This window comes from Sus scrofa, chromosome 15, assembly GCF_054392235.1.
Source record: "Sus scrofa isolate SSC_HxYL_T2T_F1_AM1 chromosome 15, Sscrofa_HxYL_maternal_Yorkshire_Landrace_v2.0, whole genome shotgun sequence".
Taxonomy (NCBI): Eukaryota; Metazoa; Chordata; class Mammalia; order Artiodactyla; family Suidae; genus Sus; species Sus scrofa.
The window spans coordinates 115,365,313-115,390,721 of record NC_139397.1 but is presented as its reverse complement, the minus strand read 5'-3'; the positions used below and the strand labels follow the sequence as shown (position 1 = coordinate 115,390,721).

At 40.9% G+C, this 25,409-nt stretch overlaps 1 protein-coding gene across 7 annotated transcripts in view; it reads left to right on the top strand.

Annotated features, from left to right (window-relative positions):
• Nucleotides 1-25,409, top strand: part of ANKRD44 (ankyrin repeat domain 44) — a 342,621-nt gene that overhangs the window by 197,284 nt on the left and 119,928 nt on the right. For all 7 annotated transcript variants that reach the window (XR_014830016.1, XR_014830017.1, XM_021076238.2 and 4 more), the window contains exons 5-9: nucleotides 9,720-9,920; nucleotides 10,572-10,659; nucleotides 13,577-13,719; nucleotides 14,734-14,946; nucleotides 22,961-23,039. Coding sequence is in view for 5 of the 7 variants with exons in the window: in XM_021076238.2 (XP_020931897.1) it covers nucleotides 9,720-9,920; nucleotides 10,572-10,659; nucleotides 13,577-13,719; nucleotides 14,734-14,946; nucleotides 22,961-23,039 (724 nt within the window). In the remaining 2 variants the exon portion in view is untranslated. The remainder of the gene's footprint in view (nucleotides 1-9,719; nucleotides 9,921-10,571; nucleotides 10,660-13,576; nucleotides 13,720-14,733; nucleotides 14,947-22,960; nucleotides 23,040-25,409) is intronic.

The following is a 25,409-nucleotide window of genomic DNA, read 5'->3' as shown; positions in this document are numbered from 1 at the left end:
TGAGGTTGAGGGTTCAATCCCCTGGCCTTACTCAGTGGGTTAAGGATCCGGCGTTGCCATGAGCTGTGGTGTAGGTTGCAGACGCGGCTCGGATCCCGAGTTGCTTTGGCTCTGGCATAGGCTGGCAGCCATAGCTCTGATTAGACCCCTAGCCTGGGAACCTCCATTGGTGCAGGAGCAGCCCTAGAAAAGGCAAAAAGACAAAAAAAAAAAAAAAACAAAACAAAAAAAAAACCAAAAAAAACCTGTAGATGCATAGTACTTAGATTTCGTGTGCATTCAGATCATCTGTGGTACTTTTTAAAAGTACTTCTTCTAGAAACTCACCTTCAGGGATTCTGATGAAGCCTGTAACTGAGCCCAGAAGTCAGCCTTTCAAAAAGAAGATTCTGATGCGTGTGGTCTACATGCCACACTTTGAGACCCGATATTAAAGGTGGAGAATATAAATAATTCATATAGCTCAATATCAAAAACCCAAAAAACCCAATCAAAAAATGGATAGAAGATCTAAATAGACATTTCTCCAAAGAAGACAGTTGGTCAACAGTCCAATGAAAAATGATTAACGTCATTAATTATTAGAGAAATGCAAATCAAAACTTTGAGATATCACCTCACACCAGAGTGACTATCACTGAAAAGTCTACAAATAATAAATACTGGAGAGGGTGTGGAGAAAAGGGAACCCTCCTATACATTTGATGGGAATGAAAAATGGTACAGTCGCTATGGAAAACAGTATGGAGCTTCCTGAAAAAAACTAAAAATAGAACTACCGTATGATCCTGCAGTCCCACTCCTGGGCACATATCCAGAGAAACATATAATTTGAAAAGATCCATGCACTCACCCCAGTGTTCACTGCAGCATTGTTTCTGGTAACTAAGACATAGGAGCAACCTACGTGTTTGTCACCAAATGAATGGATGAAGAAGACGTGGTGTGTGTGTGTGTGCGTGTGTGTGTGTGTGTGTGTGTGTGTGTGTGTATGGAATATTACTCAGCCATAAAAATGAATGAAATATGCCATTTGTAGCAACATGTATGGACCTAGAGATTATCATACTAAGTGAAGTAAGCCAAAGATAAATATCATATATCACTTATATGTAGAATCTAAAAAAAAATACAAATGAATTTATATACAAAACAGAAATAGACCCACTGACATAGAAAACAAATTTATGGTTACTAAAGGAGAAAGAGAGGAGGGAGGGATAAATTAGAATTTGGGGATTCCACATACGCACATTATTATACATAAAATAGATGACCAACAAGGACCTATTATTTAGCACAGGGAACTATACTCACAGTTTTGTAATAACCTATAAGGGAAAAGAATCTGAAAAAATATATATGTATATATAACTTAATCACTTTGTTGTATACCTGAAACTAATAGCACTGTAAATGAACTACACTTTGATATAAAAATTAATTACATAAATAATTTTAAAAAAAGATCAGGAGTACTTTATTACCTGGCCTTCCCAATTTTTTATTTTTATTTTTTAAATTTTTTTTAGGGCCGCACCTGTGGTATGTGGAAGTTCCCAGGCTAGGGATCAAATTGGAGCTGCAGCTGCCAGCCTACACCATAACCACGCCAGCTCCTTTAACCCACTGAGCGGGGCCAGGATCGAACCCATGTCCTCATGGATACTAGTTGGATTTGTTACTGCTGAGCCACAAGGGGAATACTGGCCTTCCCAATGTTTAAAACAAGTGCTTCTTGAATAGTTTGAAATCTTTCATATCCCCAGTTCTCTCCTTTGTACTACTGGTTCTCAAAATAACTATACTCTAATAGTAATTAAAGTAATAATGCCAAGTTTAGTTTAATAATGTGTACTTTAGAAGAATGCTCTGATTAATTTGGACACATTTGTTGAGCACCAATTTAGACAGTTCTTACAGAATATGAAATTGGTATAATCAAGAGAGGATAAAAGCCCCAAATGGTTGTTATTTTACAGTAATAGAGTGAATGCCTTCAGGGTTTGAGCGCAGCCTCAGGGCCATCAGCCCACGTAAATGTCTTGTTAATTTTTGCATATTACTACTTAGAGAGTTCACCAGTGATTATACCAATATATTTATTCTACCCCAAATTATTGACTGTACACTATATAGCAGATACCTGTGAGGCTTTGTGGAAAGTACAGAGAATTGCCTAAGACTCAGAGCCTGGTCTGCGGCAACTTACAGTTTATAAAAATTGACATTGTTTATGCCTGCAAGGACTCTGTAGAGTCATAAAGAATTACTTTTCCATGACTAATTTATGACCATTTAAGTGCAATGCACATTTGAGAGTAAGAAAGCAAATATTAAGGGTGACGGTTTTTAAGGCCCCTGTATCCTGTTTCTTTCTCATCTTTTCCGTGTGCCACATTGTATGTTTCTGCTTCTTACACAGGGTTGGCGTGACCTTTTGTAAAAGGAGAAAGTCATAAAAAGTAGAAATGAAGTGACTGCAGATGCCGTCCCCAATTCCCTCCTGTGTGACATCTCGTGACAGTTCCTTCCTCTGTCTATTATTTCTGTGTCTCATATAGGATGGCCTGCTGTGGAGTATAATCCAACAAGGCCTGCCTGCCATCCTAGGGCTGAATGCTAACTAGGCTGATCCCTCCACTCCAGAGAAATGCCTGAGGAGCCCTCACACCTGCTGGTTCATTAAGAAAGAAACCAAGGCTCTGAGGCAGCCCTGCTCACCGTGTGGCTTGTGATTGGCCTGAGGTTTATTCTTACCTGTTGTGACCTGAGTTAGCATTCAGAGACCTTCAGAGAAATTGGATAGCGTAATTTCATGCCTGCTAAATTTAATCACAAAATAATTGAGTTTAGATGTGTGTCTTTGTCTTTTTTTCACTTTATTATTCTAATTACTCTTGGTGAATTTGAAATAATAAATTTCAAAAAAAAAAAAACCTGGTCCTTCCCTGCCCATAGCTTGAGAAGGACTGTTTAAAGTGTCCTTTCCTGATGCAGAAAATGTTCAGCTTCCCTTCCCCCACATTAGTTGCTTTTTTACCTTTAAAGTTTCTGCCAGGGAGTTCCCGTCGTGGCGCAGTGGTTAACGAATCCGACTAGGAACCATGAGGTTGCGGGTTCGGTCCCTGCCCTTGCTCAGTGGGTTAACGATCCGGCGTTGCCGTCAGCTGTGGTGTAGGTCGCAGATGCGGCTCGGATCCCTCGTTGCTGTGGCTCTGGCGTAGGCCGGTGGCTACAGCTCCGATTCAACCCCTAGCCTGGGAACCTCCATATGCCGCGGGAGCGGCCCAAGAGATAGCAACAATAACAACAACAAAAAGAAAAAACAAAAAAAAAAAAAAAAGTTTCTGCCAAAGCAAAGTCCTTGCTGTTAATGTTTTAGCCAATGTGCGATATAGGAAAAGAAAGATTTCTTTTTTTTTAATTAAAAAAAATTTTTTGAAGATGATTTACAATATTAATTTCTGCTGTACAGCAAAATGATTCAGTCATACATATATATTCTCTTTCTCTTTTATATTTATTTTTTATTAAAGTATAGTTGATTTACCATGTTGTGGCAAGTTCTGCTGTACAACAGTGACCTAGTCATTAATACATACATATATGTATATGTGTGTATATATATACGCACACACATGCATTCTTTTATCTTTTATCTGTTATCTTCCATCATGTCTATCCCAGGAGACTGGATATAGTTCCCTGTGCTATATATAGCAGGACCTCATGTTTTATCCATTCTAAATGTAATAGTTTTCATCTACTAACCCCAAACTTCCAATCCATCCCACTCCCTCCCCCCTTCTCCCTTGGCAAGCACAAGTCTGTTAAAGAGGGATTTCTTTTGACTACACAAATCATTAATTCCCTAAACAGCCATAGAATTAGTTCCTCTTAAAACCAAGTTAAAATGCTTCCAGGATTAAAATTTTTGAAAGAGACATGCAACTTTAAAAAAGAAAATTGTGGTCTTTTTAAATCAAAGCTTTGTTTTGGTGAAAGCGTTATATTACATTTTAATTAAATATATGAAACCAGTTTGGCAGACTGAAAGCTCAGAGTTTAAAAATGTAAGTAAGGAGAATTAACATTTAAAAGTATTTATGCAGGGGGGTGTCTGGCTAACACTGTCCACCGAGTATGCTCTGAGCTGCTAGAAAATGCAGGAACCCTTAAGAAGGCCAGGCTGGCAAACCATGGCCCTTGATTCCAGCTGTCTTGCCTGTAAGATGAAGCTGCCTATCAGATGATCCAGAGCCCTTTTTCACTTGTAATATCCTGTATCTTTGTGAGTTTAATTCCACTATCATTCCATTTATTTTTTGCCTTTTTTAAATTTTTTATTTATTTATTTTTTTACGGCATCCGTGGCACATGGAAGTTCCCAGGCTAGGGGGAAAACTGGAGCTGTAGCCTCTGGCCTACACCACAGCCACAGCAACCCCAGATCGAAATTGTGTCTGTGACCTATACCACAGCTCATGGCAACGCCAGATCCTTAACCCACTGAGCAAGGCCAGGGATCAAACCTCTGTCCTTATGGATACTAGTCATTTGTTTCCACTGAGCCACAGTGGGAACTCCCATAATCACTTTATACTACTTATATTTTCATTTTAAGAAAAAAAGGTTAATCCTTGGAAATTAAATAGGAACCCATCTTTTATGTACTAAGTATTTCTTGATCGAGTCCTTTCTTGTCACGTAAGATGAAAACTGTGCAGTTCATCAAAGCAGATCTAAAGCTAAAAATGAAGAATGGTGAAGTCAAAACATTTTATAAAGGTAGAGAAATAAACGTAAGGATTATTCTAGGTGTCCTTGAGCTGTAAAAGTGAGCGTGGATACAAAAGACACGTGATGAAGTGGGCACTCATGTGGGAGTTAAAGTTTACATGAAAAGAAATTTCAGAGACCCTCCCTGCTTCTGTTTTTCTACATCTGATTGATAAACTTGAAGCTTTTCCTTTTCTAATTTTTTAGATGTACTTTTCCTTTTCTAATTTTTTAGATGTAACCCACGTGTTGGTGAGGGGCCCCTGCCTTCTAAATGAATATGACTGACTAGAAACTACATGCCATATCTTGTGCAAAGTCTAATATTCCTCCAGTGATTCCAAAGAATTCCTGGAGGTTTAAGTTTTGGTTACCTGTCTCCAACAAGCCTGTTCTTGCTGCATTCATTCATTGGGTTTATACATCAGCTTTCTCCTCTTCCCTTTTGGCCTATTGACTCTGTTCCCACCCAGGTGTACCCCTTGCCTTGGGCTACAAGGCCCTGTCCTCTCTCTTCTTTCTCTGTCTTCATTCCTTACTTCCTGCTGCATCTAAATGCTTCTCACTTTATTATGCAGAACAATGCCGCTCTGTTCAGCCCCTTCCCAAAATTCAGTATAGACCCACCACTGCATAGCAAGAGCTGAGCACAGAGGCCTCTGACTCTTTTCATAGAACCTGCCCTCTTTAAAAGACAATTTGGAGGAGTTCCCGTTGTGGCTCAGCCGTTAAGGAATCTGACTAGGAACCATGAGGTTGCGGGTTTGATCCCTGCCCTTGCTCAGTGGGTTAAGGAGCCGGCGTTGCCATGAGCTGTAGTGTAGGTTGCAGACATGGCTTGGATCCCGTGTTGCTGTGGCTCTGGTGTAGGCTGGTGGCTACAGCTCCGATTAGACCCCTAGCCTGGGAACCTCCATATACTGTGCTATTTCTTGGAAAGGCCCAAGAAATGGCAAAAAGACAAAAAAAAAAAAAAAAAAAAAGATTTTCACTGCTGTGGCTTGGGTTTCTCCTGTGGCTCAGGTTCAGTCCTGCCCTGGGAATTTCCACATGCTGTGGACGTGGCCAACAAAAAAAAACAAAAAATAAAACAGTATTTTTTTTCATGCTGGTAAATAAGAAAATTTTATATTAACCAGTTTTGATAATTTTTAATTTGTGTTAAATCAAACAGGGAACTAGTCTAGAGGTATGCAAACTTTCTCTGTAAAGGGCAAGATAATAAATATTGTAGGCTTCGATGGCTGCCTGTGGTCTCTGTCACAAATAATCACCGCTGCTGTTATAATTTGAAAGCAACCATAGATCATATGTTAATAGGTGAATGAGGCTGTTCTCCAATAAAACTCTATTTATAAAAACACACCCAAATCACAAAATTCATCTGTGATTACAATATTTTTGGAAGTATTATATATTTAAAAATATATTTTTTCTCCCACAAACTCTGAAAGCACTTATTTATATATAAACTGTAACTGACATGTAAATGTATATTTTCGTTGCTTAAACTGTGCTGTGTGTGCAATGCTGATCTTTCCTAGGTATTCATTTAAAACTAGGGCCTCTTCTAGGTAATATCTCATTCACCTAGTCCGGTTTACTCTAAAAGTAATCAGTCACATTTTGTTACTTTTGTAAAACAAATTTCTCATGAATTCATTGGTCTTATGGTATAAATTTGTGAAATTTATGCCATATCTTCTGTTTTGTTAGTCTCTCCTAAACATATAGTATTTAATGCAAAGCAAGAATCTGTACAAGGACAGTACAGTAAGGTTCAAGATAAAGGAGTTAAGGGAACAGTATGTATTGTTATTTTACTATGAATGTATGGAAGGGGTATATACTGGTTTTTTTAATACTGTTTCTTTGAAACAGTTATCTCCAACCCTCTTGGCCATGTATCTGCGAAACTTTTTCAACCTGTGTCTTCAGAATAGGCATCTCATTTATTTATAAATTATATATAAGAACTACTATCATTAGCTAATATTTAAGGCACGATACGCTTAGGGTAAGGCTTTTCCTTTGTCATAGTCTTCAATAACCATAGGGATAATAGACTTCTGATGATTCCTCTGTTTGGGCCCAGCTCTTGTCAGAGCTGATTAAATTTGTCATTACTTTTACCTTGTTCTGTAGGTGATAGAAAGCTTTTACTAAGAGTAGACGTGTCAGCTCTCTTTCACATTATTTATGCTTGTGTTGGTATTATCATCTTTCATCTGTGGGTTCCTTGCATCAATCTTGTCCCTTTTAGGGTGTTTTCAGTTTAAAGGTACATATTGCAGCCTGTAAATGGACTCAGCAGGCCATCACTGTATTCAGTGCACTCAGAGTGAAATGAGTGGAGAGGGCAAGCCCACTCCCTCAGCACGGAGGAAGCCCACTCTTCCCTGAGGGCGCCTGGAACCCTGTGAGGCAAGATCTTCCGTGGAGTTGACAGAGGGCAGGACACCAACCCAGAAGTTAAAATGCTTTCTCTCTCTCTCTTTTTTTTTTGGCTTTTTAGGGCCACATCACATATATAAGTTCCCAGGCCAGGGGTTCAATTGGAGCTGTAACTGCCAGCCTACACCACAGCCATAGCAACGCCAAATCCAAGACACATCTGCGACCTACACCACAGCTCACGGCAGCACTGGATCCTTAACCCAATGAGCGAGGCCAGGGATTGAACCTGCATCCCCATGGATGCTAGTTGGGTTCATAAACTGCTGGGTCATGAAGGAAACTCCCTAAAATGCTTTCTTTTTTTAAAAGAAATAACATAATCATAGAGCTTCCAGTATTTTCTTCCTATGTAACAATTGATAGTACATCTACATAAACCTCTTAATTTATGAAGTAAAAATTGATAAAAATATTTTGCTCTTATTTAAATTCAACCTGTATATTATGCTCTTATATTTTATTCACCCAGCTAGTTTTTAGGATAGAGCATGACTAATGTTTCTTTCAACTTTGCATAATTCTCGCAGTGTTTTTCACAGAGTCGGTGAGCATTAATACATGTATAGGTGTTTCGTTCTAAAATGGTCTCAAGTAATATATAATAGTTATTACTTTATCTTCAGTCTTGCTGAGGATAGGTGGCATATATCTTTTTTTTTCTTCCTTTTTGGTACTCTTAACAAATTGATTGTTTGCTTGGGGCCCTATCTGTTAATAAACTGATAAACCCTTTAATTATAGCATGTAAATGGAGTCACAGTATTTAAGCTGTATTCTCTAATTTGCAAAGTTAATTTCTTTTTGATCTCCTTCTACTGTTCAAGTTAGCCATTCATCTCAATATATTGCTACTACTGATTCATAAAACATTCTTTTTATTTTATCATTGTCCCTGATTGAAGTCTTAATTTTGAGAGTTGAGATCATCTACTGTCAGGGATACTTTTACATACCTGCTTGATCAAGTTGATGGACAGTCAGGTCTGCGGGGCTTAAGGTGGACTAGTAAGTTCTGTGTCCATAAAGAATGGCAGAAGTGTGTACTGATGCTTTTAATTGGTCTACTGATGCCACATTGACAAGATATCCATAAAGGAGACCTCCCAGCTGGTCCCAGGGATGTCTCTAGACATGAAGGGAGACAGCTGGAAGCCATTCCCTTCTTGAGAGAAGTTACATCATTCACTTGACTGAAGAAGTGTGTCCTCATGAAGAAGTGTGTTCTCAATCCTGGCTGCGCAGCAGAGTCCCCAGGGAGCTTTACAGACATGCCAAGGCCAGTTAGAATCTCTGGGGTGCAGGCAGGCACCTGTATTTCTAAGAGCTCTCCAGGTGGCACAGCCAAGATGGAGAGTTACACTTCAAGGGACTAATAAGATGATTAGGTCAAGAGAAGGAGAACCAAAAAGTGGGAGGCTCATGAGTTCTTGTTGTGGCTCAGTAGTAACGATACTCAACTAGTATCCATGGGGATGCTGCTTTGATCCCTGGCCTCGCTCAGTGGGTTAAGGATACAGCGTTGCTGTGAGCTGTGGTGTAGGCTGGCTGTGATTCCGCAGTGGTAGAGAAGAGGTTGTTCCTTTTTTTTTTTTTTTTTTTTTTTTTTTTGGTTTTTGTCTTTTTGCCATTTCTTGGGCCACTCCCATGGCATATGGAGGTTCCCAGGCTAGGGGTCTAATTGGAGCTGTAGCTGCCGGCCTACGCCAGAGCCACAGCAACGCGAGATCCGAGCTGCGTCTGCAACCTACACCACAGCTCACAGCAACGCCGGATCCTTAACCCACTGAGTGAGGCCAGGGATCGAACCCGAAACCTCATGGTTCCTAGTTGGATTCGTTAACCACTGCGCCACGACGGGAACTCCTCCAGTTGTTCCATTTTAACATGAAAAAAGGTTGGGGAGAGAAGGAAAAATTTCATAGCCTCAAGTTGAGGTCTTAAGAGACATCTTCTCCCTTCAATTGCTTATTGATCACACGGGGAAGATTAAGATGGTGGCTGAGAAAAATCAAAGATTTATAAGTTGATCCAAGAATGTCTGGAGGGCTTTAGGGCCTTTGGCTTTGGGAGATGGAGAGGAGACAGACATTTCTCACCTTAGATGTCTTTGGGGGCCCTCTGGCCTGTGGCTGCTTTATTGTGCTGTGCACACTTGCACAGGCGTGCCCTTATTTGGCCTAAGGATACCTCGTGTTTTATAAGGAAACCTTATGCTTGGAAGGTTTATTTGGTCTTGGATTTGCATTAGGGCTCTTGGCCAGACAGATAAGGGAAAATGAGTCTGTTTTAACCTGTGCACTGTTTTAATCTTCGTCCCAGAGGACCAAGCGGGTCTCAGAAAACATGCATCTTGAGCCAGCCCGTGTGGCTGAGGAGCCGTCCCTGTCTGCACTTCCAGGGTCTGGTGACGCAACTTACACCCACTAGGGATCAGCTGGACATTTGTCAGTGACCCCTGCAAACCCTTCTTTTTGTTGTAGGAAGCAGTGCAAGTTTTGATTAAGCACTCGGCAGACGTCAACGCGAGGGACAAGAACTGGCAGACCCCGCTCCACGTGGCAGCCGCCAACAAGGCGGTCAAGTGTGCAGAGGTGATCATTCCCCTGCTGAGCAGCGTCAATGTCTCCGACCGAGGGGGGCGCACAGCCTTGCACCATGCCGCGCTGAACGGCCATGTGGAGGTGGGTATTCTCATCACTGGGAACAAGAATCTCCCCCCCAACTGCCACCAGACCCTCTTAGCCCCACGTGGAACCTAATCTCATTGGTGAGGCTTTTTAGAGAATATGACAGGAATATTTGGACACCAAACTTTCAACTATACCTATTTTAATTTTTTTAATTAATTAATTTTTGGGGGGTCTTTTTGCCTTTTCTAGGGCTGCTCCTGTGGCACATGGAGGTTCCCAGGCTAGGGGTCTAATCGGAGCTGTAGCCGCTGAACTACACCAGAGCCACAGCAACGCGGGATCCGAGCCGCGTCTGCAACCCACACCACAGCTCACGGCAATGCCGGATCCTTAACCCACTGAGTGAGGCCAGGGATCGAACCCGCAACCTCATGATTCCTAGTTGGATTCGTTAACCACTGCACCAGAATGGGAACTCCTCAACTGTACTCCTAACACAGTGCCTCGAAAAATTAGCCAACCTCTCAGTCTTTTCCTCTGACAATAGGCCGCAAGTTGGCTGTGATGTCTTCCTGCTTTGAACTTCAGATCTCTGACCTGCCTTTAGATTTGTTGTTAGTTTGGCTCAGATCACCTGCCGATGGTGAGGCGCCCTCACCACTGCAGAGTATACACTTGATTTCACCATGGGTTATCTTTCAGATGGTCAACTTACTCTTGGCCAAAGGGGCAAACATCAATGCGTTTGACAAGAAGGACCGGCGTGCTCTGCACTGGGCAGCTTATATGGGTAAGGATTCTGTGAATGGAGAGAGAGAGTAAAGGGCAGATAACCTGAATTCAACAAGCCCTGGGTTTCTCACTCAACCATGTAGGTTTTCTCTTGGGTGAGCTGACTTCTTTTCAAGCTTGGGATTCAATTGAATTAAGATTCCAGCCCTTTCACTGGCATGCCTTGAGCACTCTAGTTGGGCAGTTGCTTTTTTCAGAGATTTATTTATCCTACAAAAGAGCAAGGGGGTGGAAATCATGGCACAAACCTCTGTGAATGTGTTTCAATCTGGATTGGAAAGCTGAGCAAATTGTGCTTATTTTAACTTGTTATGGCAGTGAAATAAGATGTTTAAAAAGAAAGGGGACTGGCTAGCAAAGCGAGGATGTAAATTCCGCTTGTCTTTTGATTTATAAATATTCTTTTTTTTTTTTTTTTTTTTTTTTGTCTTTTTAGGGCCACACCCATGGCATAGGGAAGTTCCCTGCTGGCCTATGCCACAGCCACAGCAACACCAGAACTGAGCTGTGTCTTCAGTCTACACCACAGCTTATAGCAATGATGGATCCTTAACCCACTGAACGGGGCCAGGGATCAAGCCCTCGTCCTCTGGTACTGGTTGGGTTCATTACCGCTGAGCCATAGTGGGAACTCCACATGAATATTCTTGAAAGAAACAAAAAAGACGGAGGAAAAGACAACGCCCTGGCTGTCATGTAGGTGGAGGTGGCCAGGGTGCCCATGGATGGTTCTGGTACTCCCGTACCACCAGAGCTAGGGGCTTGCTCCTGGCTCCTGCCAGCATGGGTGCAGGAGACAAAGGAAGATGGTCCATTTTTGTGCTTTTGCCTTTTGCTTTTGTTGGCACAAATACTCCTGGCAAATGAGAGCCCTCGTAGAGTTTATTCTCAGTATAGACTTGTAGGAAATGAAGAACTAAGATCCTTCCTTTGTGTTTCTAATTGGAGAATATCCTGCAATTAGAAAAGCAGACAGGACTCTATCAGCACCAAGTTATAAACCTGACTGCCCAATTGCAATACAGGAGATTGTGTTGGTAGATTATGGAAGAACTAGATAATGGGACATTCTGCAGTAACTGCAGTGATGATGTCATTAGTGTTTTTTTTAACATAGAAAGATTCTGTCATATGCTAAGTGACATAATATATAATACAGTATATACATATATAACACAGTATAATATTTTTAAATACAGTGTAAGATTTTAAATATAATATGGTATAATATTTTTTAAAAAATCTATTAAAAAATAATCTGTAATATATGATAAAGTGAAATGTTAACCGAGTATCTCAAGAGATTGGTGATTATGGATGATTTTGGTTTCCTTTTAACATGTTTTTTCCTTTTCTGAATCCTTTTTAACAAGCATACAGGCTTTTTGTCATCATTAAAAAATAATAACAATTGTTGGGAGAAACAGATTGGATCGGGGCAAGGATAAAAAAAATTATGTGTCTATATATGGGTTTGAGTGAATCCTTGGGCTTAAAAAATCAGAATCTTAAGATTTTGTAAATGTTATCATTTTTTTAAAAGGTGACATGGACTTTAGAGTTGATTGAGGCATATTGGATGTCTGCCTGGTCCCTGCAGGACTGGAGCCAGTGAGATTTTCCAGATGGGAGTTTAGGCAAAGCACACACTAAGCTAGTGTGAGATGGGATTCAAGGAACCTGGGCTTGAATGTCCTTTGCTGATTACAGCTAGAATGTTTGTGTCGAATTGCTTTCAAGTTATGTTTTTGCATGTCATCTGGATACAATAGGGTAACATATATAGATATCTGTCTTTAGGAACCAAAGGACAAAACCAGGACAAATAGCTTAAGATAGCACCCACTAGTAATTCAAAATAACTTTTTCTACAGATGTCTGCATAAAGCTAGCCAAGACCAAACTCTCTGTGTCTCTCTCACGTACATGTGCGTAAAACGTGCACATACCCGGACACACACACACACACTTTTGGCCTTGGAGCCAGTACTCATTTTCTACTCTTCAGTTATGAAACATGTTTAGAGCAATGATCTTGATGTACTGAACAATCTTTGGTCAGGAAATAAAGGTCAAATATATTTATCAGTATATGTAGCAAAACAGAGAACAAAGGAAAATATTTTAGAAAACATGCCAACAGGAGTTGAAATTTGAAGAGGTTTCTCAGTAATTCATGAGAACACTATATGAAGTTTCCATTTTTGTGGGTCCAAAAAAAAGTCAAACAGCAGCAATTTTCTATGATTTAACAATAATCCAAAGTAGTTCTGATTGATTTTTTCCCTTTCATTAGTTTTTCTAAACCAAATTGTCACTGTTAGACTTTTCAGTAAGGAAAGGCAATTGGTTTCAAAAACATTACTTACTTGCTTTTTTTTTTTTTTTGTCTTTTTATCTTTTTTTTCAGGGCCGCACCCATGGCATACGGAGGTTCCCAAGCTCAGGGTCCAATCGGAGCTACAGCCGCCGGCCTAGGCCACAGCAACGCCAGATCCGTCTCGTCTGCGACCTACACCACAGCTCACGGCAACGCCAGATCCTTAACCCACCGAGCAAGGCCAGGGACCGAACCCGCAACCTCATGGTTCCTAGTCGGACTCGTTAACCACTGCACCATTATAGAAACTCCCTATACTTTCATTTTAACACAATGCTTTTCAGGCTCTGGTTCTAAGCTATTGGCAGGACCTCATCATTATTTGCTTATGAACAGGCATAGATCTCCTTAAAATTAGGCTCACATATGAATCATCTTTCCTCATACAGCATTTACATGATGCCTGATGCATAGTACGTATGAACTTAGCAAAATGCTGGCAGCAATAAAAGCTGATAGTGATCATTTAAGTGGGACGAATCGTCAGATTGTCCTATAAAGGTTAAGGATGTTTTCTGCTGCTCTGTTTGTAAAGGCCACCTGGACGTAGTGGCGTTGCTCATTAACCATGGCGCAGAAGTGACCTGTAAGGATAAGAAGGGCTACACTCCTCTGCATGCCGCAGCCTCCAATGGACAGATCACCGTTGTCAAACATCTCCTGAACCTGGGGGTGGAGGTGAGCTCTGATTCAGGCATCACCCCATGGTGTCTTTGTGAGTTATCTGTTGTTCTGAAGTTAATCCTATGTATTTGTGGAAATTCTATTGTTCTGAAGTTAAATCCTGTTTGCATTTTAATTCAAGAGGGGAAAAAACCCCTCATTTCTTAGCATCCTATCCTTTTGAGTTTACGTGGGCAACAGATGAAGGGCACTGGGGCATGTGCTAAGTCATAGAAAACCAGAAACAGACTAATTCTCTGTATCAACACAGAGAAATAAACACATAGGATATATGATACATATCGACCAGTCATTTTTAAAAGACTGGCTAGGGTTCCTCTTCCCACCTTCAGAATCTAGCTTTCTAAATCATGGCTTCCAAGCAGAAATGGATGAATGAGTGGCAGGGACAAACATGCTGCGATGGGGAAGTCGGCCTGGCCCTGTTCTCCTTCAGTAGCAGGGCAGGGGCAGTAGTGAGGCCTGTCCCGGAAGAAAGGAAACCCAAGTTGCAATACTGAGACCCTGATGGTGAGACCCAGCCATTAGGGCAGGCCTGGGAAAGCAAGAGGGATGCTCCATGGCAGCCACCAGAATGGCCTTGTAAGGTGTCAGATAGCAGAGCTGAATCCAGGCCCCAAGCACCCCCTTAACCATCTCCCAGCCTTGCCTCTTCTCTTTACTGTTGAGTTCCGGGCTCTTTTCTTACTCCCCGAATTCAGTTCTTCTCTGGCGTTTTGAGGGAGTCTTGCCTTTCACTTTTGATCCCTTCCCGAGCTGAAAAATACCTTCCCACGGGTTGAAACTTCTCCCTCTTCCTCCCGACTCATCTTTTGTCACTTTCACATCTTGCTGCTCTTTACCTGGTGAGACGCCTTCCTGGGATGACCCTGCTGGGGCAAGAGAAAGCTCTGAATGATCACGTGGACAGATGGATATTTTCTTTCTCTAGTGTGGCCATTAGGCTGTTGGGAAGTGGAATAAATTGGCTCCAGTGATTTTAATGGGCCGCGTTGGACTCATTCACAGATTGATGAGATCAACGTGTATGGAAACACGGCCCTCCACCTGGCCTGCTACAACGGGCAGGACGCTGTCGTCAATGAGCTGACCGACTACGGTGCTAACGTGAACCAGCCCAACAACAGCGGGTTCACCCCGTTGCATTTTGCTGCTGCCTCCACGCACGGTGCTTTGTGTCTTGAACTGTTAGTGAACAACGGGGCAGACGTTAACATCCAGGTATGACCCAGTCTCCCTTCCTCGGTGTTAAGTCCCTTTGTGTCGAGCCTCTGAGCAGAATCCCTATGGTAAATTGTGTCCTCTATGAGTGAACTCTAACCCTGCACACGTGTCTCTCACGCCTCGTCCTGTATTGGCATGCTGTGCAAACCTCTGCAGGAGTGGTGGTGCCAGGGAAAGGCACAGAGGGTCTAGCCACATGCCCTTGGTAGCTTAGTGAATGTATCGGAGCAAATACTGGGTCTCAGGGATGTTGACATGGCCCGGATTCTAGGACTGAGAAGAATGTTGAGCTGATAGGGCAGAGCTGCTAGGAATGAAATGAAAGCCTAATCCACTGATCTCAGGTTTGTTCCCAACCCACAGGGCCCTCTGGGGAGTTTATCAGATGCCTTCCTGTAGTAAACCCCAGATAGTGGCTTTGAAGATAGGACATTAGCCTGGTTTTAATGGTAATTCCTTGATTCGTCATACTAACTGAAGACTGCCTAGGGCCCTCTGTTTGGTGCTGGGTGTGTTCTCTAAGGTGCCCTCAAAGCATTTACAACATGGTAGGGAGATAATGTACTGAGATAATGGTGAAGCAAGAGAGAATGCCGTGAGCGTCATGATTAGTAAAGGGCCGCAAACTCTAAGAAGCATGTGTTGACTTGCTTTTTTCCTTGTCATCAAAACTGGATTACTTTTGAGTGGAAGATTGATATCAGTTGAGATGAGGAGGGGTAGAGAGAATTTGAGAGCAGACCTTCCACACAGAAAGAATGGCACGAGCAAAGTTGTTGAGCAGTAAACGTTAGATGACTAGTCCCCTCACTGTAACAGATAACTAAGAGGAATTTATATAGGCAGCTTTCCTGATCCCGGCTCCATTTAGACTGTAGCAGAATATCCTTACCTACACCAGGTGACTTTGTACTCATTCTCTGGTTTCCTACTCCCAGGCACACAGGAATCCCAAAGCAAGGTCCCAGTGTATTCTCTCTCTGCTTTTGTTGTTGTCGTTTTTTTTTAGGGCTGCACTTGCAGCATGTGGAAGTCCCCAGGCTAGGAGTTGAATCCGAGCTGCAGCTACCAACCTGCGCCACAGCCAGAGCAATGCCAGATCTGAGTTGCGTCTGCGACCTACACCACAGCTCATGGCAACACTGGATCCTAGACCCACTGAGCGAGGCCAGGGGTCGAAATCACGTCCTCATGGATCCTAATCAGGTTCGTTAACTCTGAGCCATGATGGGAACTTCTCTCTCTGCTTTCGAAAAATTGTTATTTCTAAGATTTAATTTCAAGGATATTAGATCAGTCTATTTTAATGACCTTCTCTATTCACTATTAAAAACCTTTTATATTTTTTCTTATAATTTATAGTGGGGACACATTTTCAGAATAGCAACTTATTGTGATCGAATAGAGTACAAAGCTTGTGAAAGAAAGGAGTCAGGGACAAACTGAAATGTGACCTGACCAAGGATGAGCATTTGTCCGTTAACCAATGAGTTTGGGCTTCTATTGGCTGTGGGTATAGCCACTAATGACTACAAAGGTTATGTGATCAAAACTGAGCATTACAAACAGTAATCTGGCCACAGAACAGAGACAGAAAACATAAAGAAAAAAAATGTATCTAAACTACATAAAAAATTTAAACTTTTATGCAACAAAGCAAAACAACAGAAAAGAAAAAAAGAAAAATCTTACTGTAAAATTGAAAGAGGAAATATTCAGAAGTTTTTAGCAATATACATGATAAGCAAAAAGTATATTTAATACATAAAGAACTCATAAAAATCAAGAAGAAAAAGTCTGATAATCTACTAGAAAATATGGGCAAAGGCAGGTCATAAGGGAGAGAATACAATAGCCATTAAATCTATGAAAAAAAATATTCAGTATCACTTGGCATTAAAGAAGTGCAAACTAATAAACCATTAAAAAAAATCTGAGACTTAGAATTCCCATTGTGGCTCAGCGGTAACGAACTTGACTAATATCCATAAGGATGTGGGTTTGATCCCTGGCCTAGCTTAGCCGGTTAAGGATGCGGCATTGCCGTGAGCTATGGCGTAGGTCGCAGACAAGGCTCGGATCTGGCGTTGCTGTGGCTGTGGTGTAGGCCAGCGGCTACAGCTCTGATTCACCCCCTAGTCTGGGAACTTCCATATGCCGCAGTTGCAGCCCTAAAAAGACTGAACAACAACAAAAACAAAAACAAAATCTGAGACTCAAGTTTATGTATTATCTATTCTGTATAAGTGGGATTTTCCATCAAATCTAGCCCTCTCCTTCAGTCTCCCTTCCTCTGTCTTCAGCCTCTGATTTCCCAATTGTCTTGGATCCTCCTTAGTTCCTCCAGATGACTCTGGATGCATGGGTCCTCTACCATTTCCGTGGAGCCATGCAGTCTGACTGGAGGTTGTTATCTCTCTGTACCACATTGCCCTTGGATATTGAAAGTATTTGTACATTTCAAGACAACTTGTATTTGTTTAGATTTTCTAAAGTTTGAAAGAAACTCATACTGAAATGTAGCCAATACCCACCCACGTGTTGACTTTGTTTTCCTCTGTCCTCACAAAACACTAAAAGTGACATTCTCATGAGAGATTGCAAGATGTTGGAGAGGGGAAGAAGGATATGTGTCCTGAGTGAATCTAACATTCCTTCATTTTGCTCAGATTGACCATGGCATTATCTTTGATTTTGAATATTATGATATTACTAACTCGTTATAAAATAAGAGAGACACAGTACTTTGTACAGTAATCTGTTGAAGGCTTACCTGTATTTTGAAGATAGAAAGAACACAAGAAAATATGAAATAATTTCTCTTCTCTTTAGAGACTACATTGTAATTTCAGTAGCATTGCAAGGCTCTTTTTGGAAGCACTCAAACCAAGCCTTAAAGAGACAGTAGGAGTTCCCTGGTGGCTCGATGGATTAAGGATCCAGCAGTGTCACTCAGCAGCTCAGGTTGCTGCAGTGACAGAGGTTCAGTCCCCGGCCCAGGAACTTCTGCATGCCACAGGTGCAGCCAAAGGAAAAAAAAAAGGGGGGGCAATAAACACATACAGATACAACTTAGGAAGATAGGTTCAGAAATTACCATTGCCAAATCGCCTACCTTCTGGTCACTAACATTCAGCCTGCCCATTGTCTCAATTCTTTTCTGTCCATGAGCCCTTAGATCACTTAACCCTAAGAACCTGGAGCTGAAACCCATCACACATTTACTGAAGTGGACCAGCTCCCTTCTTTATATGTACCAGAACCAAATTGTGTTCTATAATTGCATTGCAGAAGTTGAAGGCGAAACTGGAATAGGCAAGACTAAGCAGTAACAGCAACAGGGCACTTGAAACTTAGGAGAGGAAGTGAGGAGAATGTCTAAGCCAACACATATCATCTCCAGCCTTTATTTATTTATTTATTTGTCTTTTTTAGGGCCGCACCAAAGCATATGGAGATTCCTAGGCTAGGGGTCCAATTGGAGCTGCAGCCACCGGCCTACACCACAGCCACAGTCACAGCAGGATCTGAGCTGTGTCTGCAACCTACACCACAGCTCATGGCAATGCCAGATCCTTAACCTACTGAGCAAGGCCAGGAATCGAACCTGCTTCCTCATGGATGCTAGCGGGCTTTGGTTACGGCTCAGCCACGATGGGAACTCCCATCTCCAGCCTTTAGAAGGGTTAAAATAAATTGAACTGTACATGGCTTTTTGCAAACCAGGGTATTAGATTGCTCTTCCATTGAATTAGGAAGCCCTTTGGGGTTTCTGACTGTATCTGATGCCCCCTCCCCCAGCAGTCCTTAGTGCTGTTGTTTAGAGGCTCTACGGCCCTCTACTGAGCAGTGTGATGCCAGGGGGCTCTGTGCCATAGAGAACACAATGCTTTCCAGTTCCTGGGGAGTAACTAGGTCTTAAAGTTTAGAGAAAGTTTGTAGGAAGATAAAGAAAAAAGGAATTAGAAGTGGAAAGAAGTAAAGAATAAATTTCTGAAATTCCCTTGTGGCCCAGTGGTTTAAGTATCCTGCTTTGTCATGGCAGCAGCCCGGATTGCTGCTATGGCATGAGTTCGACCCCTGGCCTGGGAACTTACACATGCTGTAGGTGCACTCCCCTCCTCCCCCCCAAAAAGAAGGAATAGATTTCTGAGGAGAATGGGGTCAAGAAAATTCAAACACTCTGTTAGTTCAAGGATAAATCTTCCTTGGACGATGGTGACTTCTTCCCAGAAAGAGTGCTGATATTTGTCATAAGATATTCTTAATACTCATTGGTTTTCCTTCAAGTCAGTAGGAGAGCTTCTTGCTTAAACAAATTTTCCAAGTTAAAAATTTCCAAGCCCTAAATCTGATGGGAAAATGTACCTAGAAATTGGAAGGAGACTAGAAATGAAGAAAACTTTTTCTGAAAGCAAAGCTTTAAGTAAGTGGGAGTATTGAACATTTCTTCTCCTTTGAGAATTCTAGGAATGTTTTGTACCTGTTTAAAGTTCTAGGAACAGGGAGTTCCCATTGTGGCTCAGTGGTTAGCGAATCTGACTAGGAACCATGAGGTTGCAGGTTCGATCCCTGGCCTTGCTCAGTGGGTTAAGGATCCGACGTTGCCGTGAGCTGTGGTGTAGGTTGCAGATGCCTCTCGGATCCCGTGTTGCTGTGGCTCTGGCGTAGGCCGGCGGCTACAGCTCCTATTTGACCCCTGGCCTGGGAACCTCCACATGCCGCAGGAGCGGCCCAAGAAATGGCAAAAAGACAAAAAAATAAAATAAAGTTCTAGGAACAGCAGCAGCAACGGCAGATTCCCCCCCACCGCCCCTTGCTTCCCAGCCCACCATGTGTGAAAAAGTTCTCAGGAAGATAATGAAACTCAGATCCCCAGGCTCCACCTGAATATACTGAGTTCTAACTTGTAACGGCTAAATAAAAAGTACTAGGCCTTTGACCTTCATTGGTTTTCAATGGCTTCTCAAAATAATGGGTTCCCTGTACATCTGTACCATATAAACAAAGCTGCCCCAAAACAACTGCCGTGACACTCTTAATGCTTCCTGTTCCCCTTTCCCCACCTCCTGCTACCCATCTCCCTGCAGGGGAAAAAAAAATCGCTAAGGTCTGGCCTCAGTGGTAGATAAACTCAGGCAAAGATCTGCAAGGATAGAGCTGAAACAAGCATCACCATAGACTATATATTGCCATTCTTTTCATTCTACCTAACTTTGGTCACCTCTATTTTTCCCTTTACCAAAGGCACAAGCACTTCAAGGGAGAAACAGGGGTGTGGTATTTGTTGTCCCTGAAATGGGAACAGTTTTGTAAACTGCACACTATAGCCACCAGTGACTTCTGCTTTGGTGCTCTAACTGCAGTTTAGGTGGTGACCACCAGGTTGGTGGTGACTTCTAGCCTTTAAGCTCTTTTCCATGGAAAAGTGCTTGGTTAAACATTTATGAAAGTATTATCTGAACATTGAAATATTTTTGACCTTGTATGTATTTAACTAAATGCTAATTAGTTGGTTTTCATCTTAAATGTAAGAGAAAATATTGGAGCAGAATTTAAAGAAATAGCACCACCTAGAGACAAATTAGTGTCAACTCTGCAATTTCTTTTCTGTTGGAGGGAGTATCTCTTAAATCTTTATTGGTTAAGTGGTTCCCAGACTTTTTAGTCCTTTGAATTGTTGGCATTTCTTCCAGCCAATATCATGCTCTGGAATCAGATAGCTTTTAGGAGTTTTTTTTCACTGTTATGTCTTATGTTTAGTGATGGCCTCATGTCCTCATTTTCTTGATTGCTGCTCCTTTTCCTTAAAAGTATCATTTCAGGAAAGCTTCAAGCTTATTCTCGTCATCCTTTCACTTCTCAGTCTTTTCTAATTCAGGTTATAATCAAATTCTTATTTGATTAAGACGGAGAAGAGATCCTGTTATTTCTGGTTTTTTTCCCCCATCGACCTGAGAACCTTTCACTGTAATGAGTATTTATTTCAATTAAGATTCAGTTACCTTTCTGATGAACTCTTCCCTTGACACAGATTATGCATAGCTCCTTTCTAAGGAGCAGACTTATAGGATATAATAAAAATTCTTCTATTAAACCTTGTGGTTTTAGAAGCTATTCCAGCCCACAGTCAAAAGCAGTGGCTCCTAAACTTTAGTGTGCTGTGAAATTTAGAAACGGGGATCCCTTTACCCCAATTCTGATTGAGTAGGCCTGGGTTAGGGCACAGAATTCACATTTCTAACAGGAACTCTGGGTGATTCAAATGCAGATAGTCTGTGCTTCATGATGAGAAATATTTATTTAATCTAAATAATAACTTAATAATTAATAATTTAGTATCATTTAAGTGCTCGTTTTCTATTGTAGAGTTTTTAAAGGAATCGTTTACAAGTATGTGAGTTTTATCACAATAACAAACTTATGTTTTTGAAATCTCATTTTTTAACCTTAGGCTTAGCAAAATATTTCTTCTGAGACTTAGAAAAATAACCATTACATACATTTCTTTCTTTTATTTTCTTTTTTAAAAAAATAATACCTGAATGAAAGAATAAATAATACATTCTCTCTGTTGAGGATACTTTGGATTGAAAATAAAAATAATATTTTCATTTGGGTATGCTATTTTTAGAAGAAATTCTGTAAATGACTCTTTCTTATTTCAGTGTGTAAGACTTTGGTGTGAGGATGAGCAGTATATAGATCCTGTGCATTTTCCATGTTTTGGCTTAACCTATGTCAGAGAATGCCACCATTTATATCTTGAATGCCAAAGAGGTGTATACGTTCACATATATCCAGGTGATAATTAAAAGGGCAGTTTGTGAAACCATTGCATATCTTAATCCTATGACCTCTAATGAGTTAGGTGGAGCAAACATTTCTCTTTTGGAATAATTGAAAGTGGTGTTTTTCCGTGGAGTTAGAATGTAAGGCGTGGTGGAGGATTTCAAGTCAGTTTTGAGAGTTGCAGTGATTTATGGCAGTTTAGTCATCTTCAGGTCAAGCAAGGCCAAGCAAGTAATATATTATTTGTATTTTTTCATGTTCTACAGACAAAAGTTGGAAAAAACCCTGCGATAAACTATAATGGAAAAGAATGTGTGTGTGTGTGTGTGTGTGTGTGTGTGTATAAGTATAAAACTGAATCACTTTGCTATACACCAGTAATCCATACACCAGAAACTAATACAACATTGTAAATTAACTGTACTTTAATTTTTTTTTTTTTTTTTAATTTTCAGGGCCACACCCGCGGCGTATGGAGGTTCCCAGGCCAGGAGGTCACATTGGAGGTGTGGCCACCAGCCTACGTCACAGCCACAGCAATGTCAGATCCAAGCTGTATCTGTGATCTACGCCATAGCTCATGGCAACGCGGATCCTTAACCCACTGAACGAGGCCAGGGATCAAACCTGCGACCTCACAGTTACTAGTCAGATTCATTTCTGCTGCACCACAGTGGGAACTCCAATACTTTAATGTTTTTAATATTATTAAACAAACAAACAAACAAACAAAAACCACCTTGAAGGAAACCTTCATCAGTAGATCACAGGAGATGAAACAATGTTTTGGGTGATTTCCTCAGTTTAAACCAGGGTGATTTAAAGGTTGTCGGTGTAACTAAAAATTTTGCATTTATTCTCTAGAATAATTTCCACTTCTCAAAGCTTCTTTAAAATGTGGTGTTATAGATAAACAACAGGGACCTACTGTATAGAACAGGGAACTATATTCTTGTAATAACTTAAAATGGAAATGATTCTGAAAAAGGCTAGATAGATAGACAGAGATAGAGAAATAGATAATGTGTAACTGAATCACTTTGCTGAACACCTGAACCTCCCACAGCATTGTAGTCAACTACACTTCAATTTAAAAATAATGTGACGTTATGAAGTAACTTGCAGTATCACACACCCTTTATTGAGCATTGCCAGCAATGTCCAGAGGAACGTTTCAGATCGATATTACTGGCCTATTGTTTGTCTCTCTTTTTTTTAGAGTAAAGATGGTAAAAGTCCGCTGCACATGACAGCCGTCCACGGAAGGTTCACACGATCTCAAACCCTCATTCAGAATGGTAAGAAAGACTCTTCCACAGTATCGTTATTTGAACAGTTTCCTGGTGTGACTAAGTTTGGTTGCCAGTCCTTTGAACATGAAATAAGAGGCTCTGTTGTAGAGTTTATTCCGCTTGGACTTATGCTGTCCTTTGATGAACTTTGCTAAAAGCTTCTTATCAGACATATCATCACCATCCAGCTTAGGAGGGAGACCGTAGAGCCACTAAGTTTCACAATCAGTTCCCAGTCAGTCAAAGAACACATGAATTTTGAAACTGGAAAGCATAAACTTATATAGGCTCAAGGTCCTGCACTTTTTACTCTGGACCTAGTAAAAATAAGCATTAGACATTTTCCAGCAGCAAATCTGAATTTTTAAAAAAAATTTTTTGAATTCACCATAGTTTCCTAGGTTAAAACTTGTTAAGTTACTTGGGCAAAGGTAAGAAAACTGAGGTGACTCAGCAGAAGAGCAGGTACATACATGATGTGAAGGATTATAAAATTATAGGCTTGACAGAGATGTTGTAAAGTCACATAATCTAGTAATTTCCTGGGCTTACAATAAAGGTATGTTTGAACCATTGGGTTGTCTCTGCAGCCAAAGTACTAGGGAGTGTCACGCCCATCATGGTTCATGTGACTGTTAGAGGGTGATGACCAGAGTCCATGAGTAGATTGACCTTGACAACACAACTTCTGTTATCTTAGCAAATCTTATAGGCGATTTAAACAAAAACAAAAACAGGTTTAGTCTAGATTTTATGCTGACATTCCAGGTGAATTCAGCACTTCCTAAACTATCTTTAGTTGACCCACATTTCTAGTTGTCAAAATTCTGGCATTAGACAATTTTTTTAGATCTACCTTTTCTCACCCGTAAGAATTTTGGATGACATGCACTTGAATTGTTAGTGGTACTAAGTTATGTCTTAGGCACTCGAGTCATAAAACTAAAAAAAAAAATCATTTGGCATTTGGATGGAAGACCAGTCAGGGAAATTATGTGAGGAAGCAGAATATCTGCAGCAAAGCAAAGGAAATGCATAAGCATTTCAGTGAAACTAGAAGAAAAGAAATCCCAACAAATTTCTAGGAAGCAAACTCTGGTACATGAAAATTAATTGCACAACACCCATTAATTCTAATTGAAATATGTGGTATGCCTTTGACATTCACTTTATTGAAAGGGCCACTTTAATTGTTTTGTTTTGCTCAAAGTAGACAAGGGGAGGTGAGGAAGAACCCTCCCATCGCTCCTTTGCATGCTTTCCTCATACCACTGCATTTCTCAATTGTTTTTCAGGAGCAATATCCACTGCCTAGAAAAATATGAAACTAGGGAGATATTTTGTATCCATTTAAAAAAATTTAGTATGAACACAATCATCGGTCCTTAGCTCTATGGCATTAAAAAGCATTGTTCCCTGTTAAAGCAATTTCAAGCACTAGTGACCAGATCAGAGAGAGCAGTTTTTCACCTTGTGAGTACTGCCTTCCTATAGGTCCATCCCCATGGGCCAGACCATAATGGCCATCTCCTTTGAACCAAGGTCATGACCCATCTCCCCTTGTCATGCTAGTGTGCTTCCAGTAGTCTTGAGGGGCTGCTGGTAGCTTTGACCTGCCAAAAGCCATCCCTGCGGACTTAAAAACTTCAGTGCCCTCTCTGGACATTCTGGCTAGACTTTTGAGTTGGGATAAGATCTGAAAGAGACCCTACACCTTCTCCTCTGTGATCAAGGAGCTCGTCTCAGAGTCTGTCTCACTGTTGGCTGGCTTGGCATTTTGCTTGTGAGTTGACTGGGGTCCAGGGCCTGAAATGATGAGGATATAGTGGCTACAATATATAACTTATTATATATAATGATGAAGCTAATATCAGTTTAGTGTTCCTCATACTGTGCTAGGCACTTGGCTAGTAAGCACAGTGATGAAAGCATATAAATCCTTTCAACCATCCATGGGAAAGAGGTGCTATTATTATCTTTGTTTCAAATGTGGGAAAACCAAGGCAGAGAGGTTCTCCCTTCTCTTGGGATGCATGGGCAGGTATGTTGAAGAACAGGGTTAGAACACAGGCAGTAGTATACGTATATGTACACAGCACACACACACATATACATACACATACCATGGGATACTATTCAGCCATAAAAAAGAATGAAATGATGCCATTTGAAGCAACATGAATGGACCTAGGGATTATCATACTAAATGAAGTAAGTCAGAGAAAGAGTTATTATGTGATATCACTTATATGTGAAATCTAAAAAATAGTACAAATAGTACAAATAGTACTATTAGATATCACTTATATGTGAAATCTAAAAAATAGTACAAATAGTACAAATAGTACAAATTTCTATTCACAAAATAGAAACAGA